The 18433-nt window shown below is 41.1% G+C and overlaps 1 protein-coding gene across 3 annotated transcripts in view; it reads left to right on the forward strand.

Annotated features, from left to right (window-relative positions):
- Window positions 1–18433, forward strand: part of SYNE1 (spectrin repeat containing nuclear envelope protein 1) — a 373011-nt gene that overhangs the window by 296095 nt on the left and 58483 nt on the right. For all 3 annotated transcript variants that reach the window (XM_087718281.1, XM_087718279.1, XM_087718280.1), the window contains exons 118-125: window positions 843–1025; window positions 2112–2258; window positions 3399–3553; window positions 9500–9647; window positions 11144–11238; window positions 11994–12228; window positions 13275–13469; window positions 17783–17908. In XM_087718281.1, coding sequence (XP_087574407.1) covers window positions 843–1025; window positions 2112–2258; window positions 3399–3553; window positions 9500–9647; window positions 11144–11238; window positions 11994–12228; window positions 13275–13469; window positions 17783–17908 — 1284 coding nt within the window. The remainder of the gene's footprint in view (window positions 1–842; window positions 1026–2111; window positions 2259–3398; window positions 3554–9499; window positions 9648–11143; window positions 11239–11993; window positions 12229–13274; window positions 13470–17782; window positions 17909–18433) is intronic.

Consider the following 18433-nt stretch of genomic DNA (forward strand, 5'->3'; position numbering starts at 1 on the left):
AAGCAAATAAGTATATTAGACTAGTATAGAGTATTACAAATTAGGAAGATGCTGATAGTGAAATGAAAATGTCTAGCTTTCCCTCTATTATTTGTCTCACAAAGCCAACTACCTCATTGTGTCTTGGAAAGCAAGTTTATCTGCTTTTCCATAGTTTTCATTAGGATCACATGAGAGAGAGAGGGAGGGGGAGAGAGAGAGATTAAAGCAATATATCTTGGAAGAGTGAGGTAATCTCTTCTCATGTGATTATTAAAATACCAGTTTTGTTACATGGTTAAGTGGAAATAGAAAGAGACTGTCCTAAAGTCACTCAGGGAACTCCACAATTACATAGATATGTGAATCTGAGTCTTTTCATTATATCTTACATATCTACTCTCGAATAATGCACAGTCACAATTGTTTGTATCACATCACAAAGTAAATTAAATCCTATCAGGTTATTGTAAGGGCTGGACATAGTTGTGCCAAGATGACATACTGTCATTGTGCCAAATGCTCATGTTCAAGCACATACATAAAGATTGGTAAGAGCCTTGGTGGCACATTGGATAGAATGCAGTACTGCAGGGCTAACTCACCACTCACTCCAGGAGTTCAATTCTAAGTGACTCAAGATTGACTCAGCCTTCCATCCTTCTGAGGTTGGGAGGACCCAACTTGTTGAGGGCAATATACTGACTCTGTAAACCGCTTAGAGGGGGTTGTAAAGCACTGTGAGGCAGTATATGTCTAAATGCTATTGCTATTGCTACATTCAGGCCCCATATATTTACTAAAACTCAATTTTAACATTACAGTTGTCATCTTCAAATTTACGTTTGCTGTGATTTCCACAGGATCTACTTAAAGGCATGAAGACAATGCAAGATTCTCTATCTGTTCTGCATGAACTAGGCGAACAGCTGAAGCAGCAAGTGGATTCTTCTGCTGCAGCAGCTATCCAATCCGGCCAGCTCTTACTAAATCAGAATTTAGCTTCTTTAGAGCAAGGACTCAACAGACAGCAGTCAATATTACAGGTAGGGAAATGTTCCTTGACATGTCAGAGAAAGTAGTCTCTTGTTGTACTTTCAACTAGTCACATGGCTATAATTTATGTGCTGTCATAATATCGTGCTTAGGATAAAGTAATGTAAACAATCAATTCTTTTTGGAGAAAAGAACAGTTGTCCTCAATGATTTTTTTTATTCAGACACAATATTTGAGAACTGCTATACAGACTGAATTTTTTTGTTCACTAAGTCATATCCGAATCTTCACAACCCCCTGAACCAGTGGTGAAATTCAATTTTTTTTACTACCAGTTCTGTGGGCATGGCTTGGAGGTGGGATCCTGTGGCTGAGTGGGCATGGCTAACTCGATGTCACTCATGGCCACACCCACTCAGTCACATGCCCCACCAGGAATTTTTGCCACCGGTTCGGAAAACTGATGCCAATCGTCCTTGTCGGTTTGCCGAACCGGGAGGATTTCAACCCTGATCTGGACCACAGCATGCTAAGCCCCCCTGTCTTCCACTGTCTCCCTGAATCTACCCAAACTCATGTCCATTGTGTTGATGACACTATTTAATCATCTCATCCTCTGTGGTCCCCTTCTCCTTTTGCCTTCAGTCTTTCCCAACATCAGGGTCTTTTCCAACAAACCCTCTCTTCCCACTAAGTGGCCAGAGTAGTTGAGCTTCAGCATCAGTATCTTATGCCCTTCCAGTCAGGTTTGTTTTCCTTTAAGAACAAAAAATAGTCAGAGTTGAGTTCCTTTATACAGAACCACAGTACAGCATTTCTTTATGTTTCTATTTGAACACAAAATCATTACGTTTAAATCTTAGCATTTCATCTTTTTTTTTCTAAAGCAAACAACCTATAAATCAATGTCCACATTCATTTGGCAACAGAGCTTTTAGGGCACAACTTGAATTATGACCTTAATCAGCATAAGTTGCAATTTTACTTATAATTGTTCCAGCTTTATACCATGCAAACACCACATTTTTAAATTTAGAAATATAATGTTCCTTTTTTTATATTGGATTTCATGACATTCTAACATGAAAAAAAAAATACTGGTATTAATGACCCTCCCCATTTTTAAAAATTTAAGGCAGGAGTTCAAGACTACCAGACCTTTAATCTCAGTCTGTCAGGACTGGAGCAGTGGACAAAGCAAGCGGAAGAGATGCTGAAAATGCAAGATCCAAGCCACTCATCGGACTCATCCATCATTCGGAACAGAATGGAGGAGCTTAAAGTGAGTTTTTGAAAATGTTTTTTAAAAAAACTTTGAAAATGTGTTTTATTTATTGTTATTGGGTACTTATTTATTTATACATTTATGGGTTTTTTAAAAAAACCTAAACAGAAAACAAAAACTATGTATTTGAGAATAATCAAGTGGATTAAAACAATGAGCGAGATTAAATACCAGGTAAAATAGGTTCATATCAAAGAGGATAGAACAAAGTGTTCTTACGTATGTATATAAACAGCCACTAGCTTTGTGTTTAATTTGTATGTAAGTATTGTCATAGAATAACAAGATCTATTGCAATAAACGGTGCTCACTGCTGACTTCCTCAACAAGTATGCAGTGCTACTTTTCCCCCAGCTATTCTCAACAATCATAACATCGAAGCCTTATTAGCACAGTTAAGAGCTCAAAACATTTTTTAGGGTGTATTCCAAGGAATAGTTTCATATTTGTTGCACTGAGCTCCTTGAAGAAACAACTGATGTATTATTCATTTTAAAAATGCATTAACATTCTCCCTGTGTGTGTAAGTAATATAGGGCACTTCAATCCATTTTCTTAAAATTAAAAAAGTTATTGTTATTTTTTTGTCCTGAATAGAACTTTGCTTGTGAGCTGTCCAAGGTAATAGTTACAGTATGGGTAACTGTACAATCTGAAAATAAAATATGTTTTATTATTGTAACATAAAGCTAAAATTGTACTCCAGTATAAAATTAGGGACGCGGTGGTTCAGTGGCTAAGACGCTGAGCTTGTTGATCAGAAAGGTCGGCAGTTTGGTGGTTCAAATCCCTAGTGCCACATAACGGAGTGCGCTCCTATTACTTGTCCCAGCGTCTGCCAACCTAGCAGTTTGAAAGCATGTAAAAAATGCAAGTAGAAAAATAGAAATTGGTGGGAAGGTAATAGTGTTGCATGTGCCTTTGGTGTTTAATCATGCCGGCCACATGACCATGGAGATGTCTTCGGCTTTGAAACGGAGATGAGCACTTCCCCCCTACAGTCGGGAACAACTAGCACATATGTGCAAGGGGAACCTTTACCTTTACCTATAAAATAAATATTTTGCAGTAATGTACCCAGATTACAAATATGGAAATTAAAAATATTAAGAAAACTTGTTTCCTGTCACTTTATAGTGCCAGATGCTAAAATTCAGCAGCATGGCACCTGATTTGGATCGTCTAAATGAGCTGGGATATATGTTGCCCTTGAATGATAAAGAAATCAAAAGGATGCAAAATCTGAATAGATGCTGGTCAGTTATTTCTTCACAAACTACTGAAAGATTCAGGTAAGTCAGATATTTACAAAACAGTGTGATTTACACAGATTGGAGTTTTAATAAAGCAAAGTTGTCAGGCCAACAGTTCTATTCCTAATGTTCAGATTATGGTAATTCTAGAATTGCATAAGTTTTGGAAAGATAATAATGTACTTCATTCTGTTATATCGTTTCAAGCAAGACTCTTTCTACTAGAAAAAAGTCCAGAGGTAATACTAAAAATGTATTAAGTCTATCTTGCCAGAACTTTATTAACTCTAAATGTATCTACTTACTGGCTGAAAGATGGTTTGTGTATACCTACTTTACAAAAGCCAATTAGCCTTCCCAAGGCAATTAGATGACCCAAGTAAAGCAAATTAGATATAAAATGTCAGAAAACACAAACAAAAAAGTGGTGGCCCAGGAAAAAATTCATTCAGAAAATTTTATTCTTATTTGCAGAATCATCTCTTTAATCAAGAAGCCAAAAGGACGTTTCATGATTCTTCAGATTAAAATTGCTTGCTGCCTGTTTTTCTAGCCTTAATTGATACTCTGTGACCTATGGATCACTAATAATAAAAAATAATTGATTCAGTAGGAAAATTACATGCAACAGAATAAGTTGTTCAGGGTGTGAACATTATAAATAACATTATCATGTATACTTTTTGCTTCAGATATGCTAATTAGCTGTCAAATATTGAATAGGTTCATTTGATATGTATATGTGAGGAGGAATTAGTGCCTTTGACCCAGGTTTTGCTTACAATGCCTTTGGATCTACCTTCTCTTATATGAAAAGAATTCCAGTGAAAAATAAACTAACCTATTTTGAATTGAATTTGAATTTTAATAAATTTATATGCCGCCCAATCCCATAGGACTCCAGGCGGCTTACAAAAACAAGATAAAAGATAAGAGTTAAAAATAGAAAAGAGAAACAAATTTAAAAACAACACACCATACATTCAGTCTAGGTGGGGCTGGACCTCGTTCATGAAGTCAACAGCCCCAGGCCTGCCGGAATAGCCAGGTTTTAGTGGCTTTTCGGAAGGCCGAGAGAGTGGGAAGGGTCGGATCTCTACGGGTAGATCGTTCCACAGGGCCGGAGCAGCTACAGAGAAGGCCCTCCCTTGAGGGGTCGCCAGCCGGCATTGTCCAGTCGACGGCACCCGGAGAAGGCCCAACCTGTGAGATCTTATCGGCCATTGGGAGGTATGTGGCAGGAGGTGGTCTCTCAGATATCCGGGTCCTAAGCCATGTAGGGCTCTAAAAGTGATGACCAGCACCTTGAAACACGTTCGGAGACCAATAGGAAGCCAGTGCAGCTCGTGGAGGATAGGTGTAACATGGGTGTATCTAGGTACACCCGATATCGCTCGCACGGCTGCATTCTGGACCAACTGTAGTTTCCGCACACTTTTCAGGGGCAGCCCCATGTAGAGCGCATTACAGTAATCGAGCCTTGAGGTGACGAGGGCATGAGTGACCATTCGAAGTGCCTCCCGGTCCAGGTAGGGCCGCAATTAGTGCACCAGGCGAACCTGGGCAAAAGCCCCCCTGGTCACAGCCGACAGATGGTGTTCTAATGTCAGCTGCGAATCCAGGAGGACACCCAAGTTGCGGACCCTCTCTGAGGGGTGTAAGATTTCACCCCCTAGGCTAAGAGATGGAATATCTGGACTATCCTTGGGAGGCAACATCAATAGCCACTCGGTCTTGTCTGGATTGAGTGCAAGCTTGTTCGCTCCCATCCACACCCTGACAGCCTCCATGCACTGGCACATCACTTCCACCATTTTGCTGAGTTGGCACGGGGCAGACAGATACAATTGCGTATCGTCCGCGTATTGATGGTATTTAATCCCGTGCCGGCGTATGATCTCACCCAGTGGCTTCATGTAGATATTAAATAGGAGAGGGGATAGGACCGAGCCCTGCGGCACCCCATATTTGAGGGACCTAGGGGTCGACCTCTGACCTCCAACCAACACTGACTGCGACCTGTCCGAGAGGTAGGAGGAGAACCACCGTAAAACGGTGCCTCCCACTCCCACCTCCCGCAACCGTCGCAGAAGGATACCATGGTCGATGGTATCGAAGGCCGCTGAGAGGTCAAGAAGCACCAGGATAGAGGAATGTTCTCTATCCCTGGCCCGCCAGAGATCGGTCAGCGCGACCAAAGCAGTTTCGGTGCAGTAACCAGGCCTGAAACCCAACTGAAAGGGGTCTAGATAATCTGCTTCATCCAAGGTCCGTCAGAGTTGAAAGGCCACCACCTTCTCAACAACCTTCCCTACAAAAGGGTGTTTGGAGACTGGACGGTAGTTATTAAGGATAGCTGGGTCCAGAGAAGGCTTCTTAAGGAGGGGTCTTATCACCGCATCCTTCAGAGGGTGCGGGAAAGATCCCTCCTGTAGAGAGGTGTTAATAATCCTCTGGAGCCAGCCTCGTGTTACCTCCCTGCTGGTCGAGACCAGCCAGAAGGGACATGGGTCCAGTAAGCAGGTGGAGGCACTTACTGCTTCCATGGCCTTTTCCACTTCCTCAGGAGCGACAAGCTGGAACTCGCTCCACAAAATCCAATCAAGGCCCTCCCCTGGCATCTCTGCTGGTACTGTCCAAGTGGAGTCCAGGTCCGTCCGAATCTGAGCGATTTTGTCTGACAGAAACCTGAGCAAACTCCTCAGCTCGTCCCTGTAAGGCATCCCCCATTTCCCCCCTTTCAGGAGGGAATGGATTATCCTAACAGGGCAGCTGAGCGAGATTCTGCGGACGCAATAAGAGCGGAAAAATGTGCACATTTTGCCGCCCGTATCGCCACTAAATAAGTCCTAATAAAGGCTCTTAGTAGTGTTCAGTCGGATTCAGAGTTGCTAGCCCTCCAACGTCGCTCTAGGCGTCTCTTTTGGCGCTTCATCTCCCGGAGTTCCTCAGTAAACCAAGGGGCCCTCCTGGATCCACTGCCGCGGAGAGGGCACAAAGGCGCAATCCGGTCCAGTGCCTCAGCCGCCGCTGTATTCCAAGCAGCAACCAAGGACTCTGCCGGATTGTGGGCAAGGGAGTCAGGTATCTCTCCAAGTGCCATCTGAAATCCCAAAGGGTCGATCAGGCGCCTGGGGCGGACCCACTTAATCGGTTCCCCCTCCCTGCAGTGGGGGAGTAGTTTCCGAAAATCAAGCCTCAGTAGGAAGTGATCTGACCATGACAAGGGCGAGATCTCTATGCCCTTCAATTCCAGATCACGTCTCCACTGTCCCGAGAGAAACACAAGGTCAAGCGTGTGACCCGCTGTATGAGTCGGACCCTGAATTACTTGGGTCAAGTCCATGGTTGTCATGAAAGCCATGAACTCCTGTGCTCCATCCGAGCATTCACCGAGAGATGGCAGGTTGAAATCCCCTAGTACTATCAGTCTGGAGAACTCAACCGCCAGTCCGGCTACTGACTCAAGGAGCGCAGGCAGGGCTGTTGTAACGCAGCTGGGAGGTAGGTACATTAGAAACAAGCCCACTTGACCCCCTAGGTCCAGCTTCACCAGAAGGGACTCACACCCGACAGTCTCCGGAGCAGGAATCCCACGAGGGACTAATGACTCTCGGATGATGGCTGCCACTCCCCCACACCTTCTTTGGTGTCGTGGTTGGTGGAGTACCTGAAACCCTTCTGGGCACATTTCTGTGAGGGGGACTCCTCCCTCGTGGCCCAGCCAGGTTTCTGTAATACATTCCACGTCTGCCCCCTCGTCTAATATTAAGTCCCGGACGAGGGGAGCTTTATGAATCACAGACCTGGCATTTAGCAACAGCAACCCGAGACCAGGACCCTGACATCTCTTGCCACCTAGTCCTTGAGTTGAGCTATCAGGGCCGGAAGGAGGGATCGCTGTGACGTAGCGAACTCTCCTTCCCCGGTAACGGCTAGCCCTGTAACTCCCGTTGTACCTGCCTCTCCCAAACGTGACCGGGATGCTCCAGCCTGGCCCCATCCCCGTAGACCCCCTCCTCCCCTCCCACGGCCCCCGTTCTCCCTGGCAGGCCATTCGTACCATACACTCTGGGATGAGAGGCAAATCCGGGCCCCCATCCACTTCTGCTTCTGCACTCAGTGGAGGGGGCTCCAGGCCGCACTCTCAATCCTCTCATACATACAGGCCAGACATTCTCCACATGCATACCCCACTAATATTAAAATATACAATAATACAATAAAATATAAGAATGAATTAATTTAAATTAAAAAGTGTGGGATCACTCAATCACATACATACCACATACACTCCCCATACAAAGTTTGCGCAGCTGTTGATAATGTGCAAAGTTTATAGGCAGGTTCGTAAAAAAGTTCAGATGGGTGGAAATTAACGGTGATATGGAGGGAGAATAGTTCGTCTTCTCTCCTTCCTGTACAAAAGGATGGTATGGCAGGGGTCTGAAAAAGTCTGGGGGGGGCAAGGTGGCATCCCTGGGCATTGACGGGTGGCAGTGGTCACACCAAATGAGGGAGTGGTCATACCAAATGAGGCAGGTCGTAAGTCCAAAGTCCAGGTCGCAAGTCCAAAAGTAAATCCAAAAGTCCAGCAGCCGGGAGCCGGGAGAGCCAGATGATAAAAAAGGCCCCGTAAACATAAAGGCAGACAGGGGAGAGGCCACACCATAGGGAAAGCCAAATCCAGTGGAACGGAGAGGGGGGGAGGCACCCGAAAGGCCGTGGCAACAGTAACACAGCCAGCTGCCTGATCTCATCCAGCGCCATGCCAGGCCGACCGCCCCCTCTCTGGAACAGTCTGACGTAGTCCGAGGGTCACAGAAGCGAAAACAGAAGATGTCAAAAGAGGATGTCAAGAAAAATATCAAAGACTCTGGGAACGGCGTGTGTTGCAATCCGACGGAACAGAGGGAGGGGGGCGCCTAAGGAGGCCGTGGCAGCGGCAGACAGACCAACTGCCCGACCTCGTCCAGCGCCGTTTTAAACAATCCACCTCCTCTCTGCCAGCAATAACATTCCAATAGTCCGATATACTCCAGGGCCCCTCCCGGTCAGAAGAAAACAGGGCTAGGACTATGAAAGCCGCCAGAGACGGCGCCGTCAGCGTGTCGCTGCCATTTTTGCCCTTTTCACTGCCGAACGCTGTAAAAATTGTTATGGGCGACAGGGAGCCACCTGATGGCGCCGACCCCCCAAATAGGTACCTGTCCGGGTCCGCTAAATTGCGCTCCACCACTAGGACCCCTTCCCGCATAGTCTCTGAACTAATTTACTAGTTTTTGGGTGTTTTTTTCGCTCACCCTGGCCGGAGCAGAAGAAGCTGGCGGCCATCCTACTTCGCACATGCACAGGAGGAATCTGATCTGCTCCTTCTAATTACATCACCATGTTCCTGCTGTGCCTTTAAACAAACAAACAAATAAAAAAGTAGGAACTATGTCACAAATAGATTGTCTAGTCAGAACCCTCAACAGTGCTTTCTTTTAAAAGTTTGCACTGTAAAAATCACAATTAGGTGCTAAGCCCAAGACAAACAAACTATATTGTGGCTTAATATAATGCATGAACCCAAACAAAGGGAGAGAGGAAGAAAAAGCTGTTGAAAAGTAAGGTTTATAGAAGTAACAGATTAAAATGTGCGCTTGATTATTACTGTCTTGCAGAGAAGACACTTAATAATCTATTATTAAAACAGAGGGTATTAGAAAAATAAAAGTACTTCCGAACTTTTTTCTTTAGGAATTAGAATAAAGTTTTAAGTGAGACAAACAGGTTCACAAACTTAAAATTGAAGAAATAGGCATCCCCAAATGTTTGTGCTTATAAGTATCCAGTTTGTTTACTTTATTTCCTTTTTCATCAGCATATTTTTAAAAATCCAAGATGAAGTCAATAATGTTGTTTTTAGTATTTTAAAAAAGAAACATCATAAGTTTGCTGTTTAGATTCAGATGTATATTGAGTCCTTCTTTATCCTTGCAGTAAGCTACAGTCCTTCATGCTGCAGCAACAAACCTTCCTAGAAAAATGTGAGACTTGGATGGAGTTCTTGGTTCAAACTGAGCAGAAACTGGCTGCAGAAATTTCAGGAAACTACCAGCTTCTTTTAGAACAGCAGAGGGCGCATGAGGCAAGTTATAAAGAGAGAATTCTTAAGCTACTGTATCAACTTCTTTTATTTATTGTCAGCGTGAACTGGAACTACACTAATAAGGATTGATTTCTTCAAACATATTTTGATCTCTGTTCATGATCACAGAGCATGACAGCTGGATTTTATGTAGGACATGGACGGACACTGACATCAGATGGTATAAAAATGAAACAAATAAAATGTTAAAAAGTTATATTTATATAGTTACATACCAAGCACATCTAAATTATATTAAAGTAAACCAAAATAACTTTACGATCCCGGAGGCATGTCACAACTTTTGAGCACCCCTAATATTTGGAAATTGAAAGTCCTAAAATTTTATCTGTGGCTGTAGAGATGGTTGTTTTTGACATTTGTTAGTTGTGAGATAAATGCAACCAATAATAGTAGGTTAGATATGCAAGAAATAACCCTGTAAATAAGGGGAAAGTAAATTATTGCTTCAGCCTGATATGAATGTAAACAACTAGAAGAAAGAGATTGATGGAGAGTTTCAGTCTATGAAAGAGTTAGACTTGGCCCATTGTCACTGATTCATATATCAGGGCTAAGAGGCAGGTGTTCCTCCACGAACTTAATTTTATTATAGAAGATTAAGACTTTTCAGTGTAATCGAACAACATTTAACTAAACAGATGAACTGCAAAACATTTGATAGCACGATCTAAAACTAAGTTGGGAGATTCTGTGATTAATTGAATACAAGAATTCTCCTAATTTGGGAAGATTAAATTTGGTTTCATTTTGGATAATAAATATAGGTCAGTAGACTTCAAAGGCTGGACATCAGACCCATTCTGACATTCATCTCAACATGTGGAAGCTTGTCCAAAAAAAAAATAGGGGCCATTCACAAAGAGACTATCATTGTAAAAAGATTAGTCTTCTCTCTCTGGATTTTTATCTCATTTACAAGAACTAAGCAAGAAGTAAATGAAGCTTATTCCCAACAGAAGTTCTAGAGAGTGTGCATGAAATATATCTATGAATGTTCAACCATGTAGAAAATTGGAAAAAAATATATTGTTCATAAATTACAAGCTTTTTTCCCTTTTTCATTTGGTGTTAATTATTTGGTTTTTTTCTGAATGTGTAAACAATTATATGTCTTCAATTTGATAAAGAAAAAGGGGAACTATTACATATTTGTAAATTACACATTTGCATCTGAATTACCTATGTGTCATATTTGCAAGATAAAATTTAACATGAATGTAGTCATATAAAAGCCATTTAAATGGACAACTTTCTTTTTTTCTATTAGGTTTTTAAAACTATACTGTAGACCAAATGAACCTATAATTAACTACTTTGCCTTTTTTAAAATGTCTAATTACTTATCCATCTAAAAATATCATACATCCTAATTGTATTGGAAAGGTTAAAAAGGTTAAACTTTTATTTTTGAATCTGATTTTGTTTTGTTGAGCTCATTTGGAATTCACTTTTAAAAACTTTTTGTTCTTTAGCTGTTCCAAGCAGAGATGTTTAGTCGGCAACAGATTTTACATTCTATCATCATGGATGGCCATAACCTTCTTGAGCAAGGGCAGGTAGATGACAGGTAAAATGTGTATTGTACAAAAATTATGATTTTTCAAATGTTTCATGTTTGAAAACTTTGCCTTTTTATCTAATACGCATTTATTTTCTCCAAACTATTGGCACATTATAATAATGGGCTACTACTATTTGTGAGATTGCATTTTATATGACTGATATGACTAATAGAGTATTTGCTTTCTATTACATATTCTGCTTGTTCACCTCCAATCAATATAGATTTTAGCTGTAACCGCGGTTCCTTGTTGCCTTTATTTCATACATAAAAACTTGGATTGGCAGTACTGTTTTCCACAGGGGGGGGGGAATAACTATGGCAAACTTTTCATCAGACTATTACAAAGTTAATTTTAGAAGTTCTCAGTGAGAGTATTTCAAAGGCAAATGGATTTTACAATGCAGTAATAGAAATCAATGTAGCATAGTTAAGAGCCAAGGTGGCACAGTGGTTAAAGTGCAGTACTGCAGCCACTTCAGCTGACTGCTAGCTGCAGTTCGGCGGTTCAAATCTCACCGGCTCAAGGTCAACTCAGCCTTCCATCCTTCCGAGGTGGGTAAAATGAGGACCCGGATTGTTGTTGGGGGCAATATGCTGACTCTGTAAACCGCTTAGAGAGGGCTGAAAGCCCTATGAAGCGGTATATAAGTCTAACTATTGCTATTGCTATTGCATAGTTGTTAGCCATTTTTGCTGCTTTTGTTTGGCTCACTTTGTTTCTATACTAAACGCTTATGTTGTGTTTTTCCTTTTTTAAGGGATGAATTCAATTTAAAACTGGCATTGCTCAGTAATCAGTGGCAAGGGGTAATTCGTAGAGCCCAGCAGAGAAGGGGCATCATTGACAGTCAGATTCGTCAGTGGCAACGATACAGAGAAATGGCAGAGAAATTGCGCAAGTGGCTGGTGGAAGTGACTTATCAATCAGCAAGTGGGCTGGGCACTGTTCCTATCCCATTGCAGAGAGCTAGAGCCCTACTGGATGAAATGCAGGTAACTATTGACAGACCATTTTCAACTAAATAGATTCTGTTATCACTTAATGGAACGAATTAGATATTTCACTGTACTTATTTAGTCAGGTATAACTGCAGTTATTAAGCAAAGTGAAGACTTTCTTAACAGAGCTTAACTCCGAATAGCCACACAATAGGCCTGCCTAATTTGTCTCCATGCCTCAAAGGGTATTTATGAAATGTCTGGTGGTTTTTCCCAGGAACACTTTAATATAACATCCTCAGTATACAACAGTGTTTGGATTTCCTCGACTGAATATGATCCTGGGAAAATGCCTTCATATCTTATGCTGCAGCATAATTAAATTCTTACAAAGACCTGGTTTTTATGTAATATAATATTGAAGGGCTTTTTCTACCAAAAACCTCCTCTTTTTAACCTTCTAAACAGATAGTGGGGAAAGATCATAGGGTAGAGTTCATTAAGCAAGGGGTGAGGGGAGAAAGGAAAAGAACAAAAGAGGAAATATAAAGTACAAAAACAGCTGATGAAATACTTGCTCCAAGTATGTCTTTAAATATTAGTAGCCTGGGTTAGTTATGTTAGTTTGAACTCCAAGTTTGGCGATTTGGTTGCAAACGTTTCATCCCCATTCGAGGAGATATCTTCAGTGCGTTTTGGATTGTTTCATTATACTACTTACTTTTCATGCAGAAGTGATTATAATGGCAAAGTTTAATAGCAATAGCACTTAGACTTGTTTACCACTTCATAGTGCTTTCCAGCCCTCTCTAAGCGGTTTACAGAGCATATTGCTTCCAACAATTTTGGCTCCTCATTTTACCCACCTTGGAAGGATGGAAGGCTGAGTCAACCTTGAGCCTGGTGAGATTTGATCTGTCAAATTGCAGGTAGCCGCCTGTCAGCAGAAGTAGCCTGCAGTACTGCACTCTAACTACTGAACCACCATAGCTCTTAAAAGTCCTCCTTGGAAGAAAAACACTCTTCTTGTGATATTACTGACTGACTTATTTGACAATGAAATTAGAGTGATGTTTCGGGAATGTCTTTGGTCTTCCCAGCTCAAAGAGAAAGTGCTTCTTCGCCAACAAGGGAGCTACATTTTAACAGTGGAAGGTGGAAAACAGCTGTTACTCTGTGCTGATGGTGAGACAGAAGCATCTTTACAGAAGGAACTTACAGAAATCCAAGAGTGGTGGAAATTAGCAAACCTCAGACTTGAAGAACAGAAAAAGCAGCTCACCTTACTATTAAAAGTGGGTTCATTTAAATTAATCTTTAAAAATCAAATAAGACTACTACTTTGAAAAGCTGAATTACAAGGACATTGACCTTATTTGTTTTGATTCCATGTTACATGTAAATAGATAAAATTCTTAGATTGGTTCTATGTCCGTGATGGCGAATCTATGGCATGCGTGCCACAGGTGGCACGCAGAGCCATTTGTTAGGGCATGCGAGGCGCTGCCCTGTCTTTGCCCTTCTTTTGAAGCCTTCAGGGAAGCCTCCTGAAGGCTCTGGAGGTCAAAAATCAATTCTACAAACAAACTGGAAGTCACCATTCCCGAAATTCCGGGTTCCCCGTAGGTCCATTTTTGCCCTCTGGAGCCTTCAGGGAAGCTCCGGAGGCCTCCAGAGGGCATCCAGGGGGGTGGGGAGGCTTTTTCTGCCTCCCCAGGCTTCTAGAAAGCCCCTGGAGCCTGGGGAGGGCAAAAAAAACACACCAAAAGTGGAGGGGGTTGCTAGACGTACGCACAGGGTGGATCACACGCATAGTATTATGGGTATGGCAAGCCCGTGCACGACCCCCTTGCACTCCTCCTGCTTTTGGCATGGGAGCCCAAAAAAGTTTGCCATCACTGTTCTATGTCTTACCTATGGCAATATTCCCTAACCTAATGTCTTCTGAATGTGTTGGTCTACAAGATAGATTCAGAAAGTTGCCGAAGGCTGACCTGTGGCACCACAATCATGCTTTCTGTATACTGTTTGTGTTTCTTTGGTATAAAGCACATGAGTTGTCTGTGTTATTACCATCTGATTTTTGAACCCATCCTAGAATTCATACTTTATAGAAGCCTATAGAAGCCATGTTTATGTAGATATTTATTCTGCATAATATATCCCTATATTTCAAAGAGCAGAAATTAACATTTGGGCTCACAAAGAAAGAAAGAAATATTATTATTTTTGTTGTTATGATGATGATGATAATAACTTCTTTTTATATTGGGCAGTAGTAAATGCAGTAGAGGTATAAACAAATAAAGAGACTGATGCAGTCTTTACTGTTGTTGTGTATGTTTATTCTAATTTAGCAAACCTTCAGAATACTTAAAAAAACTTTTATATTGACAGTCCCAATGCATTTGGACACTACAAGTAGTGTAGATCCTTTGTTTCAGCCACTGTTCAAAAGCAGTGCTGAAAAAATGACTACTCCTCAAAGTTCCAGCCATTGCAGCATCCTTGCAGTCATGTGATCACGATCTTGAAATATGGGTCTGCAATTCACATACCATATTTTTTGAAGTATAAGATGCACCAGAGTATGACGCAGCAAGGTTTTGAAGAGGCAAATTAAAAAAAGAAGTAGGTAGGTAGAAAGAGGGAGAGAGAAAGAAATACAGTAGGTAGGTAGGGGGAGAGAGAGAGAGAGTAGGTAGGTAGGTAGAGGGAGAGAGGGGCAGAGAGATAAATACAGTAGTTGGGTAGGGAGAGAGAGAGGGTATGTAGGTAGGAAGAAAAGGAGAGAGAGAGAGAGAAATACAGTAGGTAGGTAGGGAGAAAGAGAGTAGGTAGGTAGGTAGGTAGAGGGATAAAGAGAGAGAGAAATACAGTAGGTAGGTAGGGAGAGATTAAGTAGGTAGATAGAGGGATAGAGAGAGAAATACAGTAGGGAGGGAGGGAGAGTAGGTAGGTAGAGGGATAAAGAGAGAGAGAAATACAGTAGGGAGGGAGGGAGAAAGAGTAGGTAGGTAGATGGAGAGAGAGAGAAATACAGTAGGTAGGTAGGGAGAGATTAGGTAGGTAGATAGAGGGATAGAGAGAGAAATACAGTAGGGAGGGAGGGAGAGTAGGTAGGTAGAGGGAGAGAGAGAGAAATACAGTAGGGAGGGAGGGAGAGAGAGTAGGTAGGTAGGTAGGTAGGTAGGTAGGTAGGTAGGTAGGTAGGTAGAGGGATAGAGCGAGAAATACAGTAGGTAGGTAGGGAGAGAGAGAGTAGGTAGGTAGGTAGATGGAGAGACAGAGAGAAATACAGTAGGTAGGTAGGGAGAGAGAGAGTAGGTAGGTAAGTAGAGGGATAAAGAGAGAGAAAAATACAGTAAGGAGGGAGGGAGAGACAGTAGGTAGGTAAGAAGGTAAGTAGGTAAGTAGAGGGATAGAGAGAGAGAGAGAGAAATACAGAAGGTAGGTAGGGAGAGAGATTGAGTAGGTAGAGCCACATGTGATCATCATTTGTGATCTTCCTTGCCAGCTTCCCACAAGCAAATTCAATGGGAAAGCCAGCAGGGAACGTTAAAGTCATCCCAGTAAGTACGAATCCTTCATAGCATCCCTGCCTGTAGCACCCCTATGCTGAACCTTCCAAATCCTCCCAAAGCACCCGTATGACCCCCATGCTCCTTAAATGGGAGTCCCACCTCTTCCCACTTAATAATCCAGGAGTCCAGGAATTAGAACAACAACTAGGACTTTGGAGCTTGTGAATGCTAAGTGAGCAATGTTCTCACATTAACATTGTGCTTTATGACCACATTGCTTAGTGATTGCAATCCCAGTCCCAAATGCTGTTATATAAACCAAGGACTATGTGTACATGAATGAATGAATGAATTCATTAATAGAAAGCAATGCGCAGGAAAATATCTATTTGATGAATTTGAAGCCACATAATCCGTATTTGCAAAACAAACCCATTTTCTGAGACTTAACTATTTTGTTTTGGGGATCAGTTTGACAAAATTATTTCTTTCATTGATTATTGATGAAACAGAAACATAATATTCAACAAAATAGGAGCAATAGATAATACTGGAATAAAATTATCAATTTCAGAGAAAGACAGAGTTTTTAAATTATACTTTTTTGATATAAGGAAATGCATGTATGTGTACATGCATAACCCTGCTGTTTGGGGGGATAGAATTATGTAATGTTTACAGACATGCTTAAGGTAAAGGTTCCCCTTGCACATATGTGCTAGTCATTCCTGACTCTAGGGGCTGGTGCTCATCTCCGTTTCAAAGCCGAAGAGTCAGCGCTGTCTGATGACAATTCTGTGGTCATGTGGCTGGCATGACTAAATGCCAAAGATGCACAAAACGCTGTTACCTTCCCACCAAAGGTTCCAATTTTTCTATTTGCATTTTTACATGCTTTCGAATAGCTAGGTTAGCAGAATCTGGGACAAGTAACGGGAGCTCACTCCATTATTCCTTTTATTTTTCCTTTTATTGATGACACAGAAACATTATATTCAACACAATAGGTAACAATAGATATTAGTGGAATAAAATTATCAATTTCAGAGAAAGACACAGAGTTTTAAACAATGTACCTTTTTGATATAAGGGAATGCCTGTGTGTTTATGCATAACCTTGCTGTTTTGGGGGATAGAATTATATAATGTTTATAGACATGCTTATTACTACACAAATATAGATTCAAACCAATTTCACATCAATTGGAATTTTGTTCATAATAACTGTATATAAATATAACGGAAGTGGGAAGTTTTTAAACTGCCATATTGCAAACATGGCAAGAAAAAGGAATGAATTAGAATTTTGCAATTTTAAGCAATTGTTTAGATGTGAATTTTCCAATTTTTTTAATGACCAATTAAATCAGTGGATTGCAGTGAGTATTCAATAACTCTCACTTATGTATATACCTGTTAATTATAGGGAATCCAAAATACTGTGATTCATACCCTAATAAACTATTACTGTGATTAAAGTTGTCAGTTACAATGTTTGTTTGTATTGCATTTAACTTTTCGCTTTCCTTTATGCCTTCTACTTTTCTGATAGGAAATTAATGCAGCGTTAACTGTTTTTGTAAATTCAGGATATGACTTTATAGAGTATTACCAAATAGTAGCTCTCAAATCTTATTAGATCTGAGTCATTTGTCCCAAAGGTGCTTCTATAAAAGGCAACTGGACTTTTCTTTGAAGTCATTTGGCTTCTCTTTGAAGAGGTTTATTCCGCTCCAACATCTTAGTCACTTGTAAATAATCCTTGTGCCTTCTATAGCCACAGATTCCGTTTATATATTGTCATGGTTTGATCAAATCTATTGTGTAGTGTAATGGTTAAGATGTTGGATATAGGTTCAAGTCCACCCTCGGTCATTGACGTTTACTGAGTGACTTAGAGCCATTCACTCTTTCTTGCCCCAACAAAGTTCACTGGAAAATTAGATGAAAATGTGTACCCAGCTTTGTGCTGCTGGAGGAAATGTAAGTAATTAGGTCCTTGAAGTGTTAGGTTTGAGAACCCATCCTCTCTGTTCTTCCTTTGCTTCAATTGAGAGACATTAACTTTATATTCTACCGTTCAGGACTGGGAAAAATGTGAAAAAGACATATCAAATTCCTTGGAAAAGCTAAAATCCCTGAAGAAGAAGCTTTCTCAGCCATTGCCAGACCATCATGATGAGCTCCACACAGAGCAGATTCGCTGCAAGGTACAGTAGAAATGCACATTGCGGTCTGATTCTAAAGTGAGATAATATAACATAGAATGCAATCAGGACAGATTATTTCCATTTTATTGTATTATGCATGGAGTAACACGTGACTTACAGACAAATATATTTTATTGTATTATGCATGGAGTAACAGGTGATTTACAGACAAATAATACTTACAGACTATGCCATGATTGGAATATTTTTAAAAAGCTGAGGAGCGAGGTCATTCTTAGCCTTGCTTCTATCATAGTTTAATACGGTATGAGTTATTAAAAATCTACATGTTTTAAGTTTTCTTTAAAAGTAGTTGTCTGGATATTGCTAGGTTTGAACAGAGAGGAGCAGGCATATGGGGGGTCATGGGGGGGTGTTTAAAATTACGTTTTTCTGTTACAATTTCTTATGAAGTTATTCTTTTTCCTTATCCTTATAAGTGGGTGAGTATACATCCAAAATAAATGTTTCTTTCCTAAACTCCAACTTGGATCACAGGCAAGTTATCAAACAATGTAATTTAAA

Source organism: Thamnophis sirtalis, unplaced genomic scaffold, assembly GCF_051295495.1.
Source record: "Thamnophis sirtalis isolate CommonGarterSnake01/CBP01778 unplaced genomic scaffold, rThaSir2_p1.2 scaffold_6, whole genome shotgun sequence".
NCBI classification, from domain to species: Eukaryota; Metazoa; Chordata; class Lepidosauria; order Squamata; family Natricidae; genus Thamnophis; species Thamnophis sirtalis.